The following is a 27733-nucleotide window of genomic DNA, read 5'->3' as shown; positions in this document are numbered from 1 at the left end:
TAAACCAGGAGCTTTGATTTTAAGTCATTCTGTCATGAGTAGTGTGAGCCTGGTCATTTATTTCAAAGACCACACAATTCTTTGATATTGATGGAGTAACCTATTTGTTAGCTCCCACTGGCCTTCTGATTTAATTTTCTCCTCCTTTGTCTCTTGGGGCTGTGGGAAAGAGAGCAAAAAGTGAGTGAGGCCAGGAGAGGGCCTTTTAGATGTGGTTTCTCTCCTTGGTCTCTGCTACTATTGATAAAACAATCCTGATGCTCTGAGTATACAGAAGCCCTTTGCCTTAATGGAAAACTTTGGGGAATTTTATTATTTTTCCATGAAAATAGGCAACAGTAAAATCTAGCATATTAAATTACCTAAAAGCAAATGGAGTTTTTATCTTTCCACAGCTCTTAAGATTCCTCAGTGTCAAATCTATTGTTTTAATCAAATTCCTGACGGTAGCTTTGTCCGAGGCTCCCCATGCAGTTAAGTGAAGTATTAGGAGCATGGGTAGATTGGGAGCTGAGAGCTGGGGGCTGGGGACAGAACTGCTGAGGTTTGAATTCCAGCTTTGCTGCTTCTTGTCAGTGAGACTTTAATTTCCTCAACTGCTATAGTGAGGTTAATAGTACCTACCTTATACGCTTGCAGTAAGCATTCCATGAATTAATTCCTGTAAAATGCTTTCCAGCAATGTCTGCTGCATAACACATGCTCGCTAAGTGCTACTGTATGGTTGTCATATTGGTTGAGGTCATGGTTTTATTTCTTCACCCAGAAGAAGAAACAGTCATGACATAAACAGATGGTCTTCAGAAGGCAACCCACATCTTCAGTAAGCTGCTTTTAAAGTTGGGGAGCCACCTAACTGCATTTTTTTTCACTCTGTCCTACTATTTAGAGAATGACATAGACTTAGCATTTTGTTCTCTGTGGAACTTATAACGCCCCCACTCTTTAAGAGCTGTTGGAAATGTATTCTCAAGTTGTCCATCATTAGGCTTAAAAGAGCTTTCTTATTCTTAAGGGGTCCCTGCTCTTAGGTGTTTAACCATGGAAGCATGGGCACAGAAATGTGTTGTGACACTGTCCTCATAACGGGTGTGTCCCCTGTCCTGCTGTGTGAGCACTAGCCGCCACCTTGGCACCTGTTCCCAATTTGGAATTCTGGACATGTTGGTCTAGCATTCTGACTTCCCACTTTCTAAGGAGATGGGATTGCCAGAGGAAGCGATGCCATTTTTGGTATAATTGCCTGAGGGATCCCTAAGATGTTGAGTTATAAACTAGGGAAAATGGTAAATAGCTGAACATACCTTATACTATTGTTGAGAGTAATCTTGGCTTATGGCTAACTTTAGCAATGGGTCTGGTAACTCAATAGGGGACTTCATTTACTTTCAGTTGAATACACAACTGTGGTCATTTTTCACTACAGGGTGTTTAACAGTTGGTTTCTTCTTTCCTCCTGAATTGGAAGCACTCGTATAGAGACCCTCCCTTTATTCAATAGCTCATGATTAGTTCATTCAGTTGGTTTTAGAAACTGCTTTTCACTGATGAGAATGCCTGTCATTTATTGAGCACCTACTATATCTAAAGCATTCTGCTGAGCTGCATGTATAAATGTAAACAAATGCTTATAGGACCTAAACAAGGTACACTGTCTTTTTTCTGGTAAGGTAGGGTAGATAGGGTAAAGGTAGCAAAGTGAATAACTGATTATGATGTAAGATCAAATAAGACAAGTCTTATAATTGATGTTCAGACAAGGGGCCACCATAGGGACATCAGTTATTTCCAGTTACAAGGCCTGGTTGTATTTGCCTAAGTGGTACCATTTAAGCTAAGCTTAAAGGAAATGGCAGGAACAGGAGCTGGATAGAGGGGCAGCAGTCTACACTAGGTAGAAGGAACTATGTGTGCAAAAGCCCAGGCATGTGGCAGGTCTGGCAAGGGTGGGCATGGGTGATAGGAGATGAGACTAAAAGTAGTTCCTCCAGGGGCTTGTATGCCTTGCTTCAGAGATGATTTGTATGATAAATGATCATTGGAGATTTCTCTGGAGGGAGAGGGAGGTTAGGTCTTTAATTCTGAAAAGTGACTTTTGATGTGTACCTGGTAGACCGCAGAGGTCCAGACTGCAAACCCAAGCTCCAGACTGACAGTCAGAACCATCGTGATAATTTGTGAGGTCCGAGGAAAGCCTGAACCAGTAGTATCAGGAACGAAAAGGAAAAGGTGCATTTGGGTAAACTTTCAAAGGCCTAAGTGACAGAATTTTGTAACTGGTTTACTCTCGGAGAAAGGAAGCTTGAACAATTCAGAATGACAGCTTTCTAGGTGAGGTGGCCAATAAAACTACATGCCTAATAATTAAGCTGTGAACATAGAAGAGAAAACAGGTTTGAGCACTGGGTTGGGGGACCTATAATACAGGGTTAGTTATGTGTCATTTTATGGCCTTTACAAGATACCCGTGTGGATATATTCTTTAAACAGAAATTCTGGTCCAGCAGAAAGGAGTGAGACTTGGATATGGGAGTTAAGCCTTAGCTTATAAGAAATCCCTGAGGCCTTAAGGGAGCGAGCACTTTGCCTAGGAGAGTAGAATGAGAAGATGTGAGGACAGAGGGCCGACAGATGCTTCCCATTTAAGGAGCCAGCGGTGGAGGCTCCAGAAAGACTGGGATCCCAGAAGAGAGCTTTAGCTGAGACTGGCTGGATTGAAACTGGCAGATGCTATAAATGAGAAGATTCTTTTAAATAGGATAAGAACTCTGATTCTTACTATTAAATGTCTTAACTTTAAAATTTTTTTAATGTGGACATTTCCAAACTTCAAAAGTAGAGAGAAGAGTATAATGACCCATCATGTAACTGTTATTTGGCTTTTGTTGTTGTAAATATTGAATGTCTTCTTTCATCTCCCTGCCTTTCTGGGGAAGGAAAGGAAGACAGAGTACATTAAAGCAGTATCAGACTCATGTCACTTCCCTTACACTTTAGTTTGTACAAATTCATGAGGACAATTATTTTTTACACAACTTGAATAAATATGGTATTGTGATCTCACCAAAGTTTAAAATTTTCTTAATGTCATCTAAAAAGCCTCCATTTTATTCAAATAATTTGAAGTTTTTGAGAGCCTATTGGTGCTCTTTTCTTGTTATTGTTGTTTTTTCAAGGCAGTGTATCACTCCATCGTCCAGGCTGGAGTGTGGTGGCATGATCTCTGCTCACTGCAACCTCTTCCTCCCAGGCTCAAGTGATCCTCCTGCCTCAGTCTCCCAAGTAGCTGGGACTACAGGCACGCACCACCATGCCTGGCTAAGTTTTTGTTTTTTTGTAGAGACAGGGTTTCGCCATGTGGCCCAGGCTGGGCACATGGTAGTTCGGGGTTGCCCCTGGGATCAAATGATCCATTTGCCTCAGCCTCTCCAAGTGTTGGGATTACAGACATGAACCACTGTGTCTGGCCGATGTTACTTTTTAATTGCATAGAAGTTAGCTGTCACTCCAAAGGCCCATTTGGGAAATGGGCAGAGTACTGCGAAGAAGATAGTAAAATGGCTGTCTGCAGGAGGGATGCTTCTCCCATATGGTGCACAAGAGTTTTGATGGGAGGCTGTGACTTCTTTTCTGTACACACTTAATGGAATAGCAACAGAGATCTGTGATTGGACTTTCTGTCTTTAGATCATTTTAATTAAACATATGCAGTGATACCACCATGGGTTTTACCTCCTCTCATCCACATACCATCCAACTACTTGGAGCAGTAGTCCTTAACCAAGACTTGTGGCTTTATCTAGAGACATTTTAAATTGTTATGACCTTGAAAGGAAGGGGATACTTACATCTAGTGGAAAGAGAATAGGGGTAAACAGCTGGACAGCCCCCCCATAATAAAGACTTACCCTGTCCAAAATGCCAATAATGTCAAGGCTGGGAAGCCCTGTGTTAGAGAAATAGCAGAGAAGAACCACCGCTCTTTTCTATCTATTGTTACATCACGTGTTTGTGTACCAGGTTGTGGCTAAAAATTTTTCTCTTTTCCTTGCAGAGAAGTTAATGTCCCTGGTAGTGTTTTTCCTTTGATCATCTGCATCACCTAAGCTGGGTTTGGTCAGGTCTTTGAACCTAGCAAACAAACTTCATTCCAGTTTTCATTTTCTTTGTGTTCATGGGCTTCAGAGTAAGGTGGAGTGAACTTTCTCAAGACGTATTCATTGGTCTGAGCAAAGTTCTCTCCCTTGGAAGGAGACAGTAGCTTGGGGGTGTTATTAAACAGGCAGGTTGGGGGGTTTGTTAGATCAAGATGTAATCTTTCTTCAGTTTGATTTTAAAATGAGCAGTCATTTGTAGTAATTATTAAATGAGAAGCATAAATTAAGTATTTTACTTTCCTTATTTGTAGGAAATACAATTAGAGCATGCAAAACAAGCCTTTGTGCAACGGGACAATGCTAGGACTGGGAGAGTCACAGCCATCGACTTCCGAGATATCATGGTCACCATCCGCCCCCATGTCTTGACTCCTTTTGTAGAAGAATGCCTAGTAGCTGTAAGTCATAACTTGCCCTAATGAAGTGGTTTAACTCAGCGAATAAGGAATCATAAAAACAATTCTTATAAGTTATGTAGTGTTTTTTTCTGTTTCAAACACTAACATTTTAATGTGATCACATAAGGTAGTAAACTCAAAGAAAGAGTGTGTTTTGGCTAGTTTTAATGGGTAGGTTAATTTGTTGTCTGGGTAGTATGAATATCTTCGAGAACTATATTAAGTGGTTAAAGATAAAAGGAAAAACAAATTTGTGATCTCATGTTAATTTTGCTTTAGATTTTGAGGTACATTAAGTGCCGATTTTTGCCAATCTTGTGATGCTCTAAGGCAAAAAAAACACCACCACCAAAAAAGGGAGTGCACACATAAATCATTTGTTAGAGTAGTCAGCACAACATAAACTCCAAACCTTAGATTCCCTTTCACTCTGCATCTGTTGAGGCCCAGGGGCACATGTGACAGCAGAGCCCTGCAGTTGTGTTTCATGGAGCCTCCCTTCCCTTGGTGTCAGCTGCTGTCCTTCCCTCATGGACCCTGGGGATGTCCTGCAACATTCTTTGGTGGTGGTTCTTAAGCCCTGCTCATGGAGCACCAGAATCACCACTGATAATTATTAGAAATATGGATTCTGAGATCTCTTCTAGGCCTATCATACACCATCTACAGGCAGTGAGGTCTTGGAATCTAATTTGTAAAGCTTCTGGGTGATTTTGGTAATCACTCAGTTTTAGGACCAGTACCCAATGGTAACTCTCCTTTTGTTAATCCCAGGGAGAATACTGTTTTCACCATCATCTGGGTTTCCCACAAGGCCTACCATAGGCAGGAACTCAGAGTAACCTTTCAGTTTCCTTTCTTCCTCTGGGTGCTTAGTTCTGGAGACATGGCATTCTGACAAGGCCTTTTCCATTCTGGCACTGTGTTAATCTAACTCCTTTTCTTGGGCGTCTCCTTCTCTACTCCATTCTAAACTTACGTGTCAACTATTTTAGATGATTACTATGTGAAGATTTATGTGGCTGTTACCTTAAAACGAAGTGCTTTCTTAAGAAAAATATTTTGCCTTGTTAGGGAAGGATAGAATTTGAAACTCCAAACTGAAGTCCCATTCATACTGGGCATTCTGTCTGTTTCCCTTGTCCCCTGTGAAGAAATATGGTTTCTTAAAAATTCTGATTATCAGAATTTTTATTAGACTTAATTCCCATGAAAGCATATGGCATCTCATAATTTTACCATAACATGCTTGTTTGCTAGAAATCCTACCAATGTAAAGTCTATACCTAAATGGTTATTTATTGCTGGTTATAAGTAACTTGACAAATCTTGATATTAATGTTATGACCACTTTTCATACTATGTTTGCATTGATATAATACAGTTTTGCATGCATAAGCACACACATGTGTACATTATAGTTTTGCATATTTAAGCCTTTAGGATTTGCTCATTAGATGAAATAAACCAACTTATAAAACATTTCCAATTGAAATTTGAACTCTAAATTACTACTGGTCCTGTTATAATCCTACACATGTATTTATTTAGTTTTCTAGGAGTAGTGTATGGAGAGTCCAAGTGCTGGTCATGATTAGTTGCAGTTGCTTCTAAAAATCATTTATAGCTTTTTTTTTTAATGCAAAAGGAAAATACTTGTAGTCATTTCTTCTTATACATGCATTCTTGATTACTTTCAAACTAGTATTAGATATATGTACTTCTGAATCATCTATAAATTTTTTGTATATTTTTCTTCTCCCTCTTGTTTTCAATTTATTTGAGGCTGCTGGAGGTACCACATCCCGTCAAGTTAGTTTCTCCTATTTTAATGGATTTAATTCGCTCCTTAACAACATGGAACTCATTAGAAAGATCTACAGCACTCTGGCTGGCAACAGGAAAGATGTTGAGGTGACTAAGGGTGAGTGAGAATATATCTGAATTCTTGCCTGCTAGTATTGTGGTGTATTATTATCAGGGTGAAGAAGGCAGTGAGTACTTTTTGTTATAGATTTTTCTATCCCATTGACACATACAAACCATATGGTATTGTGTGTTTTTCATCCTTTGATCAAACAAAAGCAAACAAAACAATCTTCACCAAGTTTTAAGTAAACTGAAGACAGCCTTTGAATAAGGAAAACATGTAAAGTTTCTTAAACATTTTCAAATCTTGCTACAACTGGAGCTAAATTGGCAACCTCTAAGGAAGCCTTCAGATATACATGAGGAATTCCACAAAGTTGTATTGGTGACAGTGTTAAGTTGATCTGTAGGACTGGAACAGGATATTATCAGCGTTTTAATGGGATTTCAAAAAACAACAACAGAATTCCTTTCGGAATTCCACAGCTTCATTAATATAACCTCCTGGGAACTATGCACATGAAGTTTCATATATGATTCCTTAGTTTCTTGACTGGTAATATGAACAACATCAGATGACACCAAGCTTCTAAACTATATGTTCAAGAACATACTCTGCATACCCTTTCCAAATGAATGCAAGAACTGCAAAATTCTTACCCTATTTGGTTCAACTTGAATTCTATAACTGATAATAATAAAGTTTTGTGAAGTTCACTCATTCCAGTGCTTTGAGTTAATGCTGAATTCAGTGGCTATTTCTTCTTGAATCTTTTCCTTTTAACTTTTCTTCCACACAGAGGAGTTTGTTCTGGCAGCTCAGAAATTTGGTCAGGTTACACCCATGGAAGTTGACATCTTGTTTCAGTTAGCAGATTTATATGAGCCAAGGGGGTAAGTTGGCTTTTTTTTTTTTTTTTTGAATTAGCTTAATAAAAGGAGGTTAGGCAGTGGGGGTAGGAAGAGGGCAGCATTCAGGAGAAAAAGAAGCCAAATTGAAGGTCATGCTGAAATATGGGAAATGAAAAAAAAATTTTTTAAATTCTATCATGTAAATTGTAATAAATTGGTATTTTTGTTGCTTATGTTTATTTTTCCCCTACAGACGTATGACCTTAGCAGACATTGAACGGATTGCTCCTCTGGAAGAGGGAACTCTGCCCTTTAACTTGGCTGAGGCCCAGAGGCAGGTGAGCAAAGAGGGGCAAACTTGCATTTCAGTGTTTCCCTGGCAGGATGCCCCAACCTCGTTCCACTTGCCGTTGCCTTTGTGGCATTGGTATCTGACTTAACCGTTTTTCTGTTTTGTGCCAAAAATCTAGAGAAATTTTAAAGGCTGTGAGGAGAAATTGCTCAGAAATGTTGTGATGAGAGACTGGGCACAGTGGCTCACACCTGTAATCCCAGCACTTTGGGAGGCCGAGGCAGGTGGATCATGAGATCAGGAGTTTAAGACCAGCCTGGCCAAGATAGTGAAACCCTGTCTCTACTAAAAATACAAAAAAAAAAAAAAAAAAGCTGGGTCTGGTGGCAGGCGCCTGTAGTCCTAGCTACTCCGGAAGCTGAGGCAGAATCACGTGAACCCAGGGATTGGAGGTTGCAGTGAGCCGAGATTGTCCCACTGCACTCAAGCCTGGGCGACAGGCTCTGTCTCCAAAACAAAACAAAACAAAATGGTGTATGAACAGGTATTTGGCATTTGCTGATTTTTTGCTAAGGTGGGGTGATTTCCTAACTGTACCAGAAGCCCGCTCCATAAACATGGAGGTCCTTTCTCCTTCCTTCTTGAAGTCTCATGTTGAGAGATGTAGGGAAGGAATCCCGTGTTGGTGTCACTGTGCCTGTCAGCAGCTGCGCGTTGCTAAAGGAAAGCTGTCTTTGCTCTGCTCTGCAAGCAGCCCTTCATCAGCGCATCGTCTAACTGCCATGCCTTCCGTTTTTCTGAATATCAAAATGAGATAATTTTGTTTAGTCTGGAGTTATAGTTTAAAGGCTTTCAGACATATTTTCTCTGTGAAAGGATTCATAAGTTATGTGGAAACAATTTTAGGAATGCTAAATTTTACTTTTTGGTTAACAGAAACCAATCTCTTTAAGTTGTGGGAGTCAAAAACATAAGACATGGGACCTCCTTTTTTAACTCTTGCCCAGCTTTCTGTAGATCAGGATTAGAGAAGAAAACCCTTCATAGCATGTGTTGTGCTTACATGGTGTTTGTAAAATAAATCCACTCACAGGCGAGCGTAGTTTTTAGAAAAATACCTCCTTTTACACAGAGCCATCTCTGAATCCTGTGAGACTTAACAGTTTCTGGCGTGGAGCTCTGTGTTTGTGCAGAGACGCCAGTGTGACCACAATGGGTTGATGCGGGCTACTCTTTTAGGACTATCAGGCCTTGAGCCAGGGCCCCTTCCTTTTAGCTCTTTCCCACCCAAATGCAGCGGTGAGTTTTGTGTGTAGCATGTAAGTCAAAGTAGTGGGTGTGTACTCAGTAAATGCTAACGAGCACCTCTGGAAAACCAGCTGGCCTTGGTTAAAAGAGGAAGCCGATTTCTCTGAGTGCGGGAGAAAGAACTGTATAATCACGTGCAGAGGTGGAAGCAACACTGCTCTCCCTTCCCTTTGATTTTTAACGCTGCTTAGGAGATGATTATCTCTTCGTCTGTATGCCACCAGCTATTGTAGAAATTTGGGGATTAAGAGAAGCAGAGACTTTTTTTTTTAGATTCCTCTTACTCTCCAGCTGGCAGCGGCTTCCCACAATTTTTCCTTTATGCTCTTTGCAGCTTTTGAGAGTTTATGATGGGTGCTTGTTGATACTGGCCATGAAAGGGTTAGACTAGATTGATGAGATTTACAGCAGGAAATGATTGGCTGCTGCTTAGAGGTTTAGAGCAATTCACAATGGCCTTACCTGGAATAGGCTTTTTGCTGCATGAACCCTAGTGGGCCCAACAAATTCAAGCAAGGGAGGTCATCCACCTGTGGGTACAGTGCTGCCTCTTCCAGCACTGTGCAGCACTTGTAGCATTTATTCTGGACAGAGGGGTGAAGGAGTAGAGTTTTGGCTTATTTCAAGAACATGTTACAGTTCTAGCTTTGGAAAAGTTAAATAAAAGTCTAGGATTTCATTTGTCTTTTTGGAGAGGAATTAGTTGTAGTGGTAGGTCCCTCCTCCCCTCCCCCTTTTATTTTCAGATTAATTTCACTCATTATTTTGATGCCAGAACATCTCTAAGTATTGCATATTTATATCCCTGTAAATAAAATATTGCTTCTCTTTTGAATGTGTCTGTCAAAATGAAGGTACTATTGATTTCCATCTATATAGGGCTAGAGTTGGAAACAACTCATAGAATTTGCAGAAGAAATGTTTTGTATCTTAAAGAGGCATATTTCTATGTAAAGCTATTTTCAGATAAGTGACTTTGAAGGAGATTCCAAATGATCTCATTGTATTAGAATTGCGTTACATTGACAGCAACTAAAATTCAGTGGGTTGATAGCTGGGGTTGGTGATTATTTTCATTGTTCACTGATTTTAATTATCATGACTTCTGAAAAACAAATTTTATTGAATGTATTTATACATTCAACAGGTATTTATTAAGCACTGACTATATGTCACCCTCATTTGACAACTCTGTGTGACATAAAATTACCGTTTTATTTGTGCAGACAGAGAAGTGCAGCACTCTGAAATGTTCTGGCATCAAAAACCCTGTAAGGATAATAGTTCAAAAGAACAGAAAAACAGTGACTGGCTGACCTGAAGTATGAATTTAGAAAAGCTGGACAAAAAAAAGAGAAAAAGTAACAACTGTATACAGCCACCACATTTTAGCTACTGTAACTATTTTGAGTATTTCTGGGTGGTAGAGAGACAGAACGTTAGTATTAATTTTATATGCATATATATGTACACATCTTACAACATCTTACAAGCACTTTTTTTTTTTGAGACAGAGTCTTGCTCTGTCATCTAGGCTGGAGTGCAGTGGCGCGATCTCAGTTAACTGCAAACTCCACCTCCCGGGTTCATGTGATTCTCCTGCCTCAGCCTCCCAAGTAGCTGGGACTATAGGCATGTGCCACCACACCCAGCTAATTTTTTGTATTTTTAGTAGAGACAGGGTTTCACCATGTTAGCCAGGATGGTCTCGCTTTCCTGACCTCATGATCTGCCTGCCTCAGCCTCCCAAAGTGCTGGGATCATAGGCATGAGCCACTGCACCTGGCCCTTTATAAGCACTTTTAATTTAAAAAAAAAAAAAAAAAAAAAAGACATCATTTTGCACATAGTCTTAAAAATTGTTTCTTAAAAAATTACCAGGAAATATTTCAAACACTTAAATAGGTAGAGAAGCATATAACAAATATCTATCTACCTACCATGCTCTTTTAGCCTTTGTTTTAGGCTGGTCTTGAACTCCTAAGCTCAAAGTGATCCACCTACCTTGGCCTCCCAAACTGCTGGGATTATAGGTGTAAGCCACCGTGCCTGACCTCATTGATGTTTTCAAGTGTACTTTTTTTTTTTTTTTTTTTTTTTTTTTTTAAGATGAGAATTTGAAAATAGGCTCATAAGATCATTTTTGGCAAAGGATGGTTTTGATTATGTTGAAATTTGATTTTAAAGATTAATAGCATTAAACTGTTTTTATTAATAAGAACTTATGAAATCTATTCCTACTTTTTTCTTTGACATTTTAGTTGTATCATGGATTTAGCACCCAGTGAGTAACATTTAAAATTAATGTATGCTCATTTTTGTTTTATCTCCTTTTTTATCACCCGTTTTCCTGCTCTCTGATTCCTGTGCATGCGAAGCAGAAGGCCTCTGGTGATTCAGCTAGACCAGTTCTTTTACAAGTTGCAGAGTCGGCCTACAGGTTTGGTCTGGGTTCTGTTGCTGGAGGTTAGTCATGAATGAGAGCAAAATTTTCACTTTTCTTATTTCTGTTATCTTTTCTCTGATTTTCCATCTTGAAATGTTAAAGGACAAAGCCTTCTCTAGTCTTCCCAATATCAGTTATCAGTCTCTACCTATGAGTTAGGGCAAGAGCAAAGGAAACTCTTTTTCCCAAACCTTCATGTGATCAGGGACTTACAAGTGGCATTTTTCTCTTATCTGCAGACCAGGCCTTCCAAAGACAGGTTAGTAATGAGGCTGGGCTGTGGCAATGTGTCTTAATTTAAAATGTCTGTGACATCCTTTTATTAGGGGATACTTGAATGAAAATCCACAATTGTTTATTAAAGATACAAGAAGGGTAGTACTGTTTTAAAATCCATATTTGAAATTCAAAACACATTTCTTTTCTCAATCTTTTCCTTGACTTTAACCACCTTCTCCTTTCTTCTGACCTACGTTACTTCCTTCTGAGATATTGATATTGTTTAATTTTAGCTGTTGGAGCCACTGCTGTGTATCCTATTGATCTTGTAAAAACTCGAATGCAGAACCAACGATCAACTGGCTCTTTTGTGGGAGAACTCATGTATAAAAACAGCTTTGACTGTTTTAAGAAAGTGCTACGCTATGAAGGCTTCTTTGGACTGTACAGAGGTTAGTGCCAAGCACTCACTACCTGTAAGGTGAAATGATGCTCAAAGGTTTGTTTTGTCATCTCAGTACCTGACACGAATTAGGGAGACAGGATTAAAATGGAAATACAGCAGATTCTCAGTTATCCATGCTAATGGGAGTAGGTTGGAGGCATCTAGGGCAGCTAATCAAAACAGCCTATAATCTGAAATTTACTTTATTGCTCTGTTGTATGTTTTATTTCTTAAAATAATAAATTATTTTTATAAGCATCTTCTGTGAGTTTTTGAAAGGGTCATATTGTTTGTATCCTTGAAGTACTCTACTCTCCAGTTAATAGGGAAAGGCATCCTGGGGCCAGGACAAAGCATACTCAGGATTCACGATTTTCCTGGAATATACCATAAAAAAGTCTGTCAAGCAGGTAACCAAGGGTTCAGTAGAGCTCTTTTACTGCTTTGTTCTGATTTTAAAGTTGCCCCCTTTCATCTGACTCTCAACCCAATGGAGTTGATTCATACACGCTAGCCAGGTAATCCTCTGTCTCCACCTTTTCCTTTAACCACCTAAGGTTCAATAAGCAATGAAAGTAGTAGCAGAGAGTATGTCATTACTGATGGAAAGGATCCCACAGACCCTGACTGCTTTTCTGCTGGACTCTTCTTTTAGTGATTGCCTCCTACAAGAAGGAAAAAGTGTTTCTGCATCAATTAAAATGCAGTATCACAAGGCAGTTCAAGCTCAGCTGCTTTATAATTTGGCAACTGCAAAGCTGGCAGTCTTCCCTCCTCTCCTCTACTGGTGCTCTCTCTAGAAGAAAAAAACAGTATTTAGTACTCTACCAAGGGGGACAGTGAAACTGGCAGACATGGAAACCTTTGCCTCTGGGCCTCTTCTGCCATCTGCTGACTCAAGTCTTCAAATTAATCACCCAAGTTAAAAAAACAAAAAAGATAAACTTTTCTTGAAACCTCTCATCTTAGAAGCCAGAAAGTTTCAAACCCCAGAGAAGTTCCATTTTGCAGGTCCTATTGTGTAGGTAGATAGCCCCCATCAAAGGCCTTTTGATCTTTGCTCTGCCCTCTTTTTCTTATCCCCTGCCTCTTCTTACAATTTTGGAAGGTCTTTGACCTCAGGTGATTGATGATGACCCTTTCAGGGTCACTGCCTTCCATTTGAAATACTTTTCTTCACTGATGACAACAACTTTGCAAATGAAATGGCTTCCAAGTAGTACAAGGTTAATGTCACAGTTCCTACTTTGCAGTGAGTCAGGCAAAATTGACCCCCTTACCTGTCCATATGGGTGGTTTTTGGGAGGGAAATCGCTGAGCCTCAAGTCTGGACAGACATCTGAGCATTGCTTCATAAACTACTTTTATGAGCTTTTCTTGGTATTAGATTAAATGTCAAGGGTGCCTTTCAAATTGTAAAAACCCTTCCCAACACTGCTGAGTGTCTTTAATTTGCTTAAGTTGATTTGTTTTTTACTGTGAGTCCCTTTTTTTTTTATGATCTTTGACCATATCTAGGAGGTCTGGTTTTTGGTTATATCTGTATTTCCCTTTTGCAGCTTCTACTATTGGCAGCTAGAAGTGTGCCTGAGTACTGAGTGCTGAGCTAATATGGGCTTTGAAAAGATGCTTCTACTCTTGCCCTTTCAGTTCTTATATCTGTAAGATGGGAGTGACTGCTTTTAATGTCTCAGGGAAGAAGTAGTAAGTCACCATATTAGATACAGACAGAGGCTCACTGTAAACACCCGAGTGGCAGCTCTTCACACTTTTCCTGGTTTAGAAATGGCCATTTATCTTTGGGTGCCCCAACCCTAAGGGCAAGAGACAGAACTGTCTGTCAGGATGACAAGTAGAGTGTGAATATAAGATTAGTTCTAGGAGTTAACTTGTGTTCATTTCTTCCTGATATCTTTTCTAGTAAACAATTTTAAAACAAAAGATTTACTGTAAAATTTTTGTTTAGTCCCATTCTGTAATTTGGATCATCTTGAGAGTAAAGAGATGACTGACAGTTCAAGTTAAACATAATAATGATATATAACTTTGCCATGGAAATGACTTATTCCTATTCTTGATTGGCCAGGGATCAGTTCTCTCTAGTTTCTTGTATATCATTAATAATTAATAATTATATATAACTGCATATTTTTAAGTGCTTTTTGGGGAAGAGCGAGATCAGATGATAATATAGGTAACTCATGGGAAATGACTGTTGTTCATCTAAAAAATTACAACATAAGTAAAGAAGACTTGACATATTTCTGAGACTCAGTATTATCACCTTTGTGTACAAAGTCAAATTATGAAATACCTATGTGTGATTCTTTGTGCATTTCTCATAAAATGTAATTTTATTTTAAAGTTATTTTATTCCAGGGGATAACTATTAAGTTTAAATTAGGAAAATATAGTATTGCTGCTGTTAATGCTTTCACCCAGCAATATTTGAGAAGGTATCAGAGTACATCTTTAATTTCTAAACATGTTTTCCAATATTGAGCATATTTTTTAATATTCCAGAATTTTGCTTAACATGTAATTTTTCTCTATCAAAGCCCATGTAATTGCTCATATTTTCTGAATGGGACAATTTGGGAATGTTGCATTTGTAAGATCACTCTCCTATTTTAAAATTACCTTTGTGTATACTTTGTAAAAAAGTTGGCAACTGGTCTCGAAGGTATTTTTGTAGCATGTGATCTTATTATATAAGGCTAATAAATATCTCTTTTTCTTATAACAAGAACATCAGAAGCTGTTTTTGTATTTAAAAGCCCTTCCCTGTGGAGCTAGAATGAAGGTTATTTTTAAAAAACTCTTGTAGTGCTCCATGGCAAATTGTTTTATTCTTTGCCTCCCTGGCAGCTGTCAGCATCAGAACACAGTTGCAGAAGTTGCTTGGTAGTTATCAGAGAGCACATTTGAATCACTGCCCCATAGTCCCAAGGAGGCTGATACCAAAGCTGTAGGGATATCTAGCGGTACTCTTCAACAGAAATGTGCCTCAGAGAGTCATGAGAGGTAATATTGTGAGTTGGTTAATTCCTGCTCTTCGTGTATTGGTATAATACCATTTCTTTATTTCCAGGAGCCTATCTCCTATTTTTGTGTAAATTTTAGTTGCTGAAAAAGTCTAGCCTTGTAAAGCTTCTCTGCAATGCAAACTACTTTTTTCGTAGAAAATGCGGAATTTATCTAGTCTTTTTTTTTTTTTTTGGTAATTTCTGAAAATCCAACCCCCAGGCTAAGTCTGTCTTGTATTAAGGGAAGTCACACCTGAGATAATCCAGGTCTTCCTGAAGTCACTTGTAAAATTCTTTCTGTTTCCTCCCCAGTCTTCAGAGTGATTTAATGTGCTCAGGTATTTGAAATCCTTAATGAATTACCTGACAGCTCACTGGGTTTGAATGACCGGCATGACCAAATGAATCAGTCATTGGCCTGCTATAGATTTGGCATATTAAAGAGAAACGATTGGGTAATCCGCCATAATTAAATGCTCTTAATGTTCCAGGAATAATTAATTTCTGCTTTTAAACTTTATTGCAGTCTTCTCCCTCAGATGCTTCAGGTAATGAGATGAGCAGCCTTAGACATTGCAAAATGTTTTGGAAGAATCTTAGGGGAAAGAAAATGTATTAAGAGAAATCAGGGCACACCTGTAATCCCAGAAGTTTGGGAGGCCGAGGCAGGCGGATCACCTGAGGTCAGGAGTTCGAGACCAGCCTGGCCAACATGGCCAAACCCCATCTCTACTAAAACTGCAAAAATTAGCTGCGCATGGTGGCAGGCGCCTATAATCCCAGCTACAGGCTGTGGCAGGAGAATTGCTTGAACCCAGGAGGCAGAGGTTGCAGTGAGCCAAGATTGTGCCACTGCACTCCATCCTGGGAGATAATAGTGAAACTCTGTCTCAATTAAAAAAAAACAAAAAGAGAAATCAGGGTCCATCAGAAATACTTATTAAGAGGAAGATTTTTGTTTCTGTTGATGGGAGAAGCCCTAAAGAAAATCTTCCAGAAAGAGTGATTAGATCATTTTATGAATTAAGCTTAATTTGGAGCAGTGCTTAACCTTTGAGGAAATTGGCAAAAAGCATTTTTTAATCAGCCCATTGATCCAAGCTTGCAGAGTTGTAAATATTTCTATTTCAAGTTGTCTGTGTAGTGCAAAGCAGTCATCTTCCATCCTGGAATGTTCTCAAGGTGACATCTAGAGGATGTTATAGTGATATCTCAGGAAGTTATTGATAGGTTTGTATTTTTTATTGGAGAGGGAAGTTAAGTTTTGGCAGGCAGCTAGTTTAAGCCAGGTCTCCTATCATTGATGGTACTATAAAAGGGAATATCCAAATTCTTTAGATTCACAGTGAGATTCTTCCTTATTGCATAATTCATGTGGATAAAAATAAACTTTAAAATTCTGGCACCAAATAAAATGATTGAAATTTCCATGACTGTTTTTGCATTACTTAAGAACACATGCATCTTGGAACAAACCACAGTTAATCTGTGAACTGCACTCATGTCCATCCATGTCCACCAGAACTTTTAATGATTGCAAAATGGATAGGTTGGAGTCTTATTTTCTTGGCCAATTTCTGCACCTTTTCATTTAGAGTACCAAGCTGTAAAAAGATCAGAAGACATGTATTTGGTTATAGGAAGCCACATAAGAATGAGCAAAAGACTTAAGACTTAAACAGATCATGTGTTGGGTTATCCAGTCTCCAGAAATCTATAGTGAGCCAACTGCAGTGAGCACAGGGCATTGTAATCTGAGACTAAGGTGACCACAGGATCTAAGGTGGGTTAGAGTATTCTTTCTTAGAGGCTTAGTAGTGCTACAGTAACAATTGATGACCTTAGAAGACTGCAAAAGATGACAAAAAGACGAATGTATAGATATCCTAGAGAAGAGAAGGTTAATGAATGAATTAGCTCCACACCTCAAGAATGATAATTTATAACCAGCAACTGTGGCTGAGACTAAAACAAGGGAGATAGATTAAACCTCAGCAGGAGGGAAATAGTTTAGATGGAAAAAAAGATAGCCAGGATCCTCAAAGTTCTCATGTACTATGGTGAAAAACTGAAGGAGTATCTGATCATTTTCCCCAATGCTGTTCACTTCTAGAAAGCCCCAGAATAGAGGAGTTGAGGAACTGATTTTTTTCTAGACCATAATCATAATCACTCATTTTACGTTTTAACACTTTGTCTCCCAAAGGCATCCTGAGCCATAGCTAAGATAACAGTGCTTGAAATTTTGAGTGTAAAACATTTAACCTAGATAAAGTGGCATTTAAATCTTCATTTCTGTCTTTGTTCCTCGCTAATTCCCCAGCTCCACTGTACGGCCACCTCGGGATAGCAGCCCAGAGAGCTTGTGCAGAACTGAGTTGATATGAGGGCTTTGAAAGGGGATAGTGTAGTTAGGAAGGTGGAAATGTCTCATGCCTAGGGGCAATATGAGTCAAAAGCAGACAGACAAATGGGAGGAGGAGGAGGGAGGAAAGAATGCTTGAGCAAGTGAAGAGAGAAGGGCATGGCAACAAGAGCAGGAATAAAAGCTGTAAGGCAGGGCACACAGAGTGCTGATAGCTGCAGAATGAAGGTTAATCTGATGTTGAAAGCAAAGTGGGTTCTCAGGGAAGATGGGGGCAAGTGTTCTGGTTTCAATAGTGAGGTCGGAAGGGTAAGAATTTGACATCGGAGGGGTTGCTACCAGGTGGAAACTAGATAACACAACAGTATGCTGGCTGTGACTTCGGCTATAGGAATAGTGGTGTCTTCGGGATTAATTTTTCCTACCAAAGTTTACTTGAATACCTTCTACCCTGTGTTACATGCTTTCAACTATCTTTCTCTGGGCTGGGCTGGCCCCTGTCTCAGTTCTGTGCTGAGACAGATATGGTGACTCCTGCCTTAGTTACCAAGTTTCTTCCTTGGTAGTGGCCCCTCCACCTCTGTGGCCCTGCCAACATTGCCCAGCATGGTCCTTTGGCACCCTGGCCACTCTGGGTTACAGTGGCTGCTCAGCCTGGCTTCCAGCCTGCTCCTGACCCTGCGCCTCCTTCCCAGTATATTCCTGCTCTCACTGGTTCACTGGGTTATAACCTGCAGCTTGTCTCTGACATTCAGTGCCTTTGGGGCTTTAAGGAGTCTAATATTCATGACCTGGAGAGACAGGGAAGCATGATGTGGATGCCTGCTACATGGCCACCATCCTTTCGTTGTGTGAAAAGGTCCGTCAGTGTAGGGTGTTGGCCCAGCCAGAGCTGAGACCCAGAGAAAAGTTTCAGAACAGTCTAGTCTGGAAGAAATGCCTTTCCAGGGCAGAGGAGGACATTGGAATAAACAGTGTGTTAGAGGAAACTGGATACCTCAGAGAATTAAGGAGCACAGACCCCTGACTGGAGAGTCCTGGCAGGCCTGAATTCCAACTCTGAGTGCCACAACATAGTCGCTCACAAGTTACTGACTTGAAACAAGCTGCTTAGCCTCTCTGGATCCCAGTTTCTATGACGGAGAAGGAGGAGGAATAAGTGATAGTGATGTTGAAGATCAACAACACCAACAAAAATCAGTTTCTGTAGTCTTTACTCTCTGTGCTCGGTACTGATCTGAGGGTATTTTGAGTATTAACTCATCCCATCTTCATGACTACCCTGTGAAAATGGTATCATGATTATTCCCATTCTACAGATGTAGGAACTAAGATACAAAGAGATTAGATAACTTGTCCACAATTACACAGCTAACAAATAGCAAAGTCAAAATTGAAGCTTGGCATCCTAGCCCCCTCAACCCCGTGTTCCTAATCATTTGGCTCTTTTGTCACCTGGTAAAAATTACGTTGTGAAAAGTTGCTTGTCAGGAGAGGTTGAGGATCATTTTAGTTTTTAACTAAAATATTTCATTTTAGCTTAAAAACATGGTTGAAATATGTCGTTTTGTCTATGCGACTACTTTACCTTGCCCAAAGAATACAGGGCCCCTGGACTCTCAGACCACATGTGCTCTCACTGCTTAGGGACAGCTGTTCTAAGATAGGCGTAATGTCATGAGCATAGCATGATATTCCTTACCTAATACTGGACCGTGAACATGATTCAGGCTGAATTGCCTCTTGCAAACAAAAGAAATCTAGGCTATGTCTTGAAAATATAGGTAGAAAGAAGCATTATATCTTTTCGAATGCATAATATGTGAGGTAAAGAGTGACTGATTCTTTGTATACTTATTCATATAATTACCAAAATAAACCAATAGATGTGTTAATTACTAATGGGAACCTAGAATTTGAAGAATGACTACCCAAGATCACTCAGTGTGAAAGAGGCACAGACCTAGGATTCTAGCCAAGGTCCATCCAACTCCAAAGCCCATGCCCCAAGCTGTTCGTTTTGCTGCCAGCCCATTGGAAATAGCCTAAAATTAGTTTAAATCTAGGCCAGCATTATTAATGAGTTTCTTTCATAATCCCTTCCAACCCTGAAACTCCAGTTGTATTTCTAACAGATTCTTAAGAGTAGCATGCTAGCCCTATAGTTGAGCACAGTGGTCCCAGAAACCTCTTTTGGGGATGTCCTATGAAGCTCAAGTCAGAGGCTCCTGGTCTGGGCTTGGTCCCCATACCTCCAGCTCCTTGGTTTGCACAAGGGACTGGATTCAGAGGGGATAGTGTGATTTATATCTCCAACCCATGAAATTTGAAGGCAAAATGCTATGTTAAAACTGTGCCCTGTAAATCTTTTCAAGCATTAGCGGCCTTCTGGTAGAGTCGAGTTGCCAAGGAAGCATTGCCATATGTGCTGATGGAGCTAAACTAAAAGGAGAAGATTAGAAAACTAACCACACTAATAAATTTCATTTGAGGCAGTTGGAAAATGGACTGCTGTTTTGACAAGTTAGAAACAACACACACATCCATTCTCTGTTTCAGATGGTTAAAGTGAATTTCCAGGACCCAACAGAAACATCTTATATTAGCAACCTAATTTTTCTGCTGAATTACCCAGATGTCAGATATATATGTACTTTATACTTAAATGTTGTTGCAATGAAGTGCCTCACCTAGACTCTCTGCTTTAGGCATTACTGGACGTTGCTACGTCTCCTCCCTCTGAGGTCAAGGTATAAGGAAGGTTATTGGAATTCCCACCTCTTTGACTTTTCATTGTTTCACAGATCATGACCTTCTTAAAAAGAGCATTTACCCAAGACTCATGTTTTCAAGGCCCACATCTGTAGTGGGCCTCAGATTATAATCCATAGCTACCTTCATCTTCCTGTTTAACCAGACAGGGTAGTCACCACAAGAATGGTTTTTATCAACAACTCCCTGAGTGCCAGCATCTGGCCTAGGTCTTAGGAATGGATGTGCTTTTGTTTTACTCTAACTTGAAGTTAATCATTTAATATAATGAAAATCGGGACCTCTGATGATATTACTTTAACCTCCTAATTTCTCTAACTGCCTCATGTCTCTGCTTTTGCAAACTATCCTTCACTTGCCTCTAGAATGTTTTACTTTTTGAACATTTTGCCCCAAAACCCACCCCATGCATCTGCAGAATTCAGTGCATGCTCCTTAGTGTGGCCTGGGAGAGAAGTTGTACAGTGTACCAGGTAAGAGCATAGGCTGGAGCCGGACAGCCTGGGCAGAACCCTGCTCCCCCATCAAACAGCTGAGCCACCACGGGCAGCTCCGTCAAAGTTAGCCTCAGTTTCTTCTTCAGTTGCTGTGGATAAAACAAAAGCCACTGTCTTTGAGTAAAGTGTTCTGTGGATTAAATGTGTTCATTCACATAAAACACACAGAATAGTATGTGGATGTAGCAAATGCCTCCAAATATTGACTCTTGTCATTATCACTGTTATTCTTGTCCAATACTACTGAATATTAAATGCATTTAATAAAGAGATCTTCCAAACAGGCTTTGTGTGGGCAACAAGGCCATTTTATTTCTCTCTTGGGTGCAAGCAGGCCAAATCTGAGAAAGGACGGGCAAAGGGGGTAAGGTGGGAATTGGCTTTATAGGTTGGGGTAGTTTTTTGGGGGGACAGGGGTGTTGCAGAGTAAGATCAATTACAGTGGTGGGAGGTAGGGGCAAGGAGTATACATGACCACAAGTTCAGTTACAGTGGCGGGGCGGGGGGTGAGGCAGAAGAGCACTTAAGATATCAGGATGGGTGAGAGGTATTCACATTATCATAAGAACAGTTAAGATGGCAGGGTTGGGTGAGGGACTTGTCCAGGGAAGCTGGGCGATCAGGGACAATGGCGAAGGCAGGCAGGGGTGGGTGGTGGGGTGGTGGGAGAAAATCAGCGAGGCAAGACTTTCAGGCTCCAGTCTTGCATATGGAGATCTGACAATCACTACTGTTAATAATATTGTTATTTATTATCTGGTCTTCTGTGATCCAGGCACAGCCTCCAATGCCCTGACTCCATGCCATAGCCTTAAGATGTTGGTGCCTTTGCACACCAACCGTTTGCTCTGTCTGAATCCCTTGCCCTCCATTCTGCTCATTGTCTCTGCTCTCCAGGGAACCTCTGCTCACCCTTGAAGCTCCAGGGCAAATATCTCCTCTTCTTTGATGTTTTTCTCCCTCCTGCAGGGAGAAGAACTGGTTCTCTCCACTGGGTTCTCCTAGTTCTGTGATGCCCCTGGGGTCTGGTATGCAGCACATGCTGTTGTTAGGTGGTTTGCCCCCCATCTGGCAGGTGAAGACAACTAAGGTTCCCTTTCCTTCTAAACTCTGAATTTCTTAAGGGGAGACACTAATCTTACTGCGTTCATCCCAGTTCCTCCCAGTACTAGCCACACAGAGAAGGATTTGGTAAATGTTTGCTGAACAAATAGCTATTTGTTGCCTTCTTTGTAGTCTTAAATACAGGGTTTTCTCTTTTGTTTTTTTTGCTGTTCACAATGCATTACTAAATTTATGGCAAGAAAGATAAATCTCAGTAGTTTGAAAGGCTGGCTGAAGTGATTGTATCTAACACCATAGTCATTTGGCTCTGTGGGCTTTTTTTGTCAGTCATTTAAAAAGCCTGTCACAGGATAGTTATAGAGACAAGAGATCATCATTTAAATCACAGTTGTTTTCAACCCTTCCACAGTTTTGGGCTACAATTTAATGATGAGAAAAATACATCTAGCAAGTAAATATTTAACTAAACATTTTGGTACTTGACCTGAATATAGGGAGTAAGATGGAAATTTCAAATGTGAAGATGTAGTTTAAACAGGCATATGCCCTCATATTACTGGTAGAAATTAATGTTGTACTTTGATTAGGTAATAACCAAGTTTTCTCTTATTATAGATATCTTATTGAAAGATCAGTGAGTGAGTGTCATGAGTGTAGTTTAGGAGAGAATGCATGCTTTGGATAAGAGTGCTTGTTTTGCTCAAAGTGTTCCATATTCCCATTTTTTCTTATATGCTGCTTCAGCTCATTTAGATTCTAAAGAGCACAGCCCCACTCAAGCTAGCAAGAGCTTAGGGGAACTTTTGATAAGCATTAACACAGAGGGAATGAAGACAGAAATCTCAGGGATCCAAGAGCAGGAGCTGCACTGGAGCCTGGCCTCAGTGGATCACCTGAAGGCGATCAGGACTGGCTCTCCCTGCTGTGTGCCTTTCATGGGCTGTGTGCATTCTCTCTTTCAAGCCTCCATTCCTTTTGCTCCACATTGTCATCTGTCCACCAACACACTTCCTTTGCTTATTCGTGGTTTCTGCTTCCTTGTGATATTAGCACATGTGTGGCTTCCAATTAGCTACTTTCCTTGCTCCACCCATGGCATCTTTGCATTTTGTTACCTCTGTGCTAACTTGTCCCCTCATCTCTAGGGACTGTCAGTCATCCTCCTGGGGAAGGCATCCTCATTGGTCAGCTCCATTTTTGGTAGCAGGCTCAGGTGGCTGAATTCCTGAGTTGCGTATCTTTTAGGTGTTTCACATTGTCTAGTCAGTTGTGGCCCTGGGGATGAATTAGGCTTAGGTAATATGGTTGCCTAGAAAAGGGCTGCAAACTCAGGCCAGGTGAGATGGCTCACACCTAGTAATCCCAGCACTTTGGAAGGCCTAGGCAGGAGGATTGCTTGAAGCCAGGAATTTGAGACTGATCTGGGCAACATAGTGAGACCTTGTCACTTTGTTACAAATAAAAAATAAAAAATAAAAAAAAAGAAAGGTTCCAAACTCAAATGCTGATAGGATCCAGGTAGGTTATATAAGTGAACAAAAGCAGCTGGGTGTGAGATGCAGATACACGGTTGCGTATTAACACATAGAGTTGAGTGGTGTGTAAAGGTATAGACTTTTTGAGTAAGATGGCTAAGGCTCACTACTTACCAGCTCAGTAACTTGGAACAAATTACTTTATCTCTCTATGCCTTGGTTCCCTCTCTGTAGAGTGGTTATGAGGATTAAATGAGTTAATAAAGTTTTTTAAATGGTACCTGGCATGTAATAAACATGATGTACTTTTAAGGAAAATTTTCATTAGCATAACCATTCTTTTTTTTTTTTTTTTTTTTTTGACGGAGTTTCAGTCTTGTAACCCAGGCTGGAGTGCAATGGCGCGATCTCGGCTCACCGCAACCTCCGCCTCCTGGGTTCAGGCGATTCTCCTGCCTCAGCCTCCTGAGTAGCTGGGATTACAGGCACATGCCACCATGCCCAGCTAATTTTTTTGTATTTTTAGTAGAGATGGGGTTTCACCATGTTGACCAGGATGGTCTCGATCTCTTGACCTCGTGATCCACCTGCCTCGGCCTCCCAAAGTGCTGGGATTACAGGCTTGAGCCACCGTGCCCGGCAAGCATAACCATTCTTATCCTTGTTTAGTTCTACAATGAAATGGGCTTTCTCCTATTTTTCCTAAAACATGAAGCTGCCTTCATCTATTTAGTTTTCCCCCTTTATAAGGCTATGAGCAAAGAAAAAAATTTCTTAATTGCAAGGATATCAATAGAGCAATAACATGGAAAATGGCAATTGTCCTCATTGAGGTGCGGGCATCAGGGCAGGGTGGGCACCGCCTTGCATGGTTTCTCTCTGAAGGATGGAGGCTCATGCAATAGAGCAGATGGCTGGGATGTCAGAAAAAGGCCCAGGGTCAGCTAGGTCAGAAATGAACCTATGAACTGACTGTTAGGTCTGTCAGTTCATTGATTTTTTTTTTTTTTTTTTTTTTTTGAGGTAGAGTCTTGCTCCATTGCCACTGTAGTGGCACAATCTCAGCTTACTGCATCCTCCACCCACCTGGTTCAAGCAATTCTCCTGTCTCAGCCTCCTGAGTAGCTGGGACTATAGGCACCTACCACCATGCTGGGCTAATTTTTATAATTTTTAGTAGAGATGGGGTTTCACCATGTTGGTCAGGCTGGTCTGAAACTCCCGACCTCAGGTGATCCACCTGCCTCGGCCTCCCAAAGTGCTGGGATTACAGGCATGAGCCACTGTGCCTGGCCTCATTGATCTTTTTTACAAGGAGGTCAGATTATGTTTGAAACTTTTTATTACTCCATAAAACATACCTATAGGTTGGATACACATGGCATTCAAGCTAGTGACCTCTCAGGCTGCTCCTTTAGGAAGAGAATGTGGGCAGGGCTGGCCCCTCAGCAGAGGCTGCAAGTAGACATTCTTACATAGATAAATTAGAAAATTGTACTCCCAATGAAGAATAGCACCACGAACCTCTCTCAGTGTTTGACACAGGGTACGACAAGCTCCTACCATCATGGTTAGCTTAGTGTGTATTTCCAAGAAAAAACAATTGTGATTTAAAAAAAAATATTTTTGCCTTAGGAAAAACAAATGAAAATGATGACTTTTTTAGTTCAGATATGTAGCTCCACTAAGTGTTTTAACTGCTTTCCCCAAAAGTGGTTCTTGATTTAGAAAATCAAGTGATCCACTGATTCAGAAGGCAGAAGGGAAAGAGCAGACTTTGGGGGAATAATGAGATATCCTATATCACTAATACTGTTGATTTACCCAATGTGCAAACGATCCAGAATGTGAGATGGAATGTACTTCGGCCTGATGCGGCTGTTAGAAGTTAGTACTTAAACATTCCATTTCAAATATTCTCATTAAGGGTAATAGCAGAAAATTGCAGCAGAGATTAAGTAGTTTTTAAGTGGTGATCCCCTCTGTAGAACTGTTGATTTGTTTAGTTAATGTTAATTTATTTAATATACTTCTACTTTTTGTTGATTTTTAGGTCTGTTGCCGCAGTTATTGGGAGTTGCCCCAGAGAAGGCCATAAAACTTACAGTAAGTCTTTTGAGTTGGTGCTTCTTATTAAGGGATTTTGCACATACTCAAGAATCTAGCAGGTATTCTTATAGAAAAGAGCAGGTTTGTTTGCTCAGAGGTGCTAGCTAATTTGAAAGCAGGGGAACTCACCACACAGTTTTTCATTATTCTCCGTTTAACATTGAACCTCCAAAAATGTGACAATAAACCTGAAAACTTTTGGTGGTTGCTGCTATCATTTGTTATCATCACAGCAGCAGCAGCTAAGTTCCCTTCAGTAGCTACCATAGTAGGCACATGACATATATTACCTCTTACTGGTTTAACCTCAAGCAAAGCATGATCCACAGTTTACAGATAAGGATAGTGAGGCCTATTGGGCTTAAGTAGCCTACCTGTGTTCATGCAAATCATGAGTGGGAGAACTAGAATTTAAAGTCAAACCTGTCTGACTCCAGAGCATGTCTTTCTATTATATCTGCTGTTCTGTAGGATTCATGGTTATGGTGTGTTCTATAAAACCAAATGTTGAGGGATCTGGGTTCTAGTTGATCCTTCATCAGATTATTTGCCCAGTGCTTGGCTTACATTTGACAGATGGTTGATATTCAGCTTAAGTGTTTGTGGAATATACAAATATTTGCATCAGTAAGGCCATAAAACCCCAGAAAGTAAAACTCTAGCTTTAGATTGGGCTGTGTAGCTTTGGAGCTTGAAATTCTTATTTTACCATTTTATTATGTGACCTTGGGATAGCTAATCTTCTCTGGCACATGTCTGCCAAGAAGATAGGACTGTTTCTTAAAATTTCTACTAGGATATGCCATTATAAGAATATATTATATTAATTAATTAATGTAATTTATGTTCTTTGATAATCTTGAGGAATTTTTAGATACTGAATTTCTTCTAAGCTGAAAAAATCTGCTCAGCCAAATTTATCTCCATGATGAGTATTATTTTAGATTAATTCTTGTTAAAAGACTTGAAAGTGATTTTTAATCAAGGCTTATAAAACAGGTTGTAACATACATGTTTTTGTTTTGTCACTATTGTCAGTATGTCTCCCTTCTTAAGGTATTGTAATTGTGGAACATATTTTTGGCTTCTAAGCCATTTGTCTTTTAATTTTTTCTCCGGAAACATCAATGATGTATGTACATTTTTCATTTTTTAAAACCGTATTATGCTATTAAGAGTACTTCTCAAGCTATTTTAAGATCTTTTATTTTGCGCAGTTTATGATTATGCCAATAGACTGATAGAAAAGACTAGCATATATTGACAGATGCATATTTATAAGTGTTTAATGACTTTCTTTATATTTTTCATCAGCTTCTATAAATATTTTTCTTCAAGGTGAATGATTTTGTGAGGGATAAATTTATGCACAAAGATGGTTCGGTCCCACTTGCAGCAGAAATTCTTGCTGGAGGCTGCGTAAGTACCTTTTGCAGATCTCTATGCTGAAAAGACTTGTTTCACATATGTATCACTGCCATGGTCAACAGGTGTGGACTAAGGCTTCTGTTTAACCACAGATCCTGCACAAGGGCAGAGTCTACTAGGGCACCTCGGCTTTTCCTAGACAGGCGAACCATTCCAGAAGTGGAAGGGTAAATGTTTCTGATCTTACTGCCTGTTAAATCATGCCTGTTAAATTCATCATTGCTTGTGGTTTGTTCTGCAATAGAAGTCATTTATGGCAGAAGTGTTTGGCCTTTCAAAAATCTTTGCTAACGTTTTCTAAAGTAAATTTTTAGTACATTCTTTCCTCATGGCACCCTCTGCTGGGTCAGGCACTAAAATTTGTAGTTCGAAGTCAGCAACCATAGCTCTCTGCTTGGCTTTGCCTTACGAGTGGCAGCAACTGTTCAAGCTTCCACTGCTTTTGGGAGAACAATGCTGGGAAATAACTGGCTGAGTGTGCTCTGCATTGTCAAAAACGCTTGGAATGATTGTTTCCTTATATGGATGAACAACCTGCATCTTGTTCTGAAGCTCAGCAAAACATTGTGTCTCGTTTTATCTCATGTACTGGTTTGTTCATGTGAATGTAAATACTTTAGGTAAATTAAATTCTTATACAAAGACTAGTGCTATTTAAAGATAAGGTTGGTTAAATACCAGGCTTTGATCACTCAGGCAATACAATATTGGTATCTTTTTTATTTAAACATATTTCTTATAAAAAAAGATGGTCACATTTTTTAAATTGGCTTACTCTAGGCAGGAAGTAGTATTCTTAATTTTTTTCTTGAAGATCCTTGAGTTTAGACATTGGGCAAACACCTGAGAATATTAAATGTTTGTGTGGAAAGGGGTTATTGTTCTATCTAACATTGAATGATGGTTCCTTAAATGTAGCAGGAGCTCAGAAGTCCTAGCTCCTGGTATTCTTTAGCGATGGATGGAATTTGGCTACTGCCAGACTCTGTGTTTGATCACTGACCTGTCGG

At 39.9% G+C, this 27733-nt stretch overlaps 1 protein-coding gene across 2 annotated transcripts in view; it reads left to right on the top strand.

Moving 5' to 3' along the window:
• SLC25A13 (solute carrier family 25 member 13) overlaps positions 1–27733 on the top strand; it is a 203157-nt gene that overhangs the window by 118525 nt on the left and 56899 nt on the right. For both annotated transcript variants that reach the window (XM_010345554.3, XM_010345546.3), the window contains 8 exons: positions 4409–4555; positions 6341–6479; positions 7225–7318; positions 7530–7614; positions 11258–11342; positions 11835–11993; positions 25240–25292; positions 26634–26714. In XM_010345554.3, coding sequence (XP_010343856.1) covers positions 4409–4555; positions 6341–6479; positions 7225–7318; positions 7530–7614; positions 11258–11342; positions 11835–11993; positions 25240–25292; positions 26634–26714 — 843 coding nt within the window. The remainder of the gene's footprint in view (positions 1–4408; positions 4556–6340; positions 6480–7224; positions 7319–7529; positions 7615–11257; positions 11343–11834; positions 11994–25239; positions 25293–26633; positions 26715–27733) is intronic.

The sequence above is a fragment of the Saimiri boliviensis genome, chromosome 10 (assembly GCF_048565385.1).
Source record: "Saimiri boliviensis isolate mSaiBol1 chromosome 10, mSaiBol1.pri, whole genome shotgun sequence".
NCBI classification, from domain to species: Eukaryota; Metazoa; Chordata; class Mammalia; order Primates; family Cebidae; genus Saimiri; species Saimiri boliviensis.
This window is presented reverse-complemented; position numbering and strand designations above follow the sequence as displayed.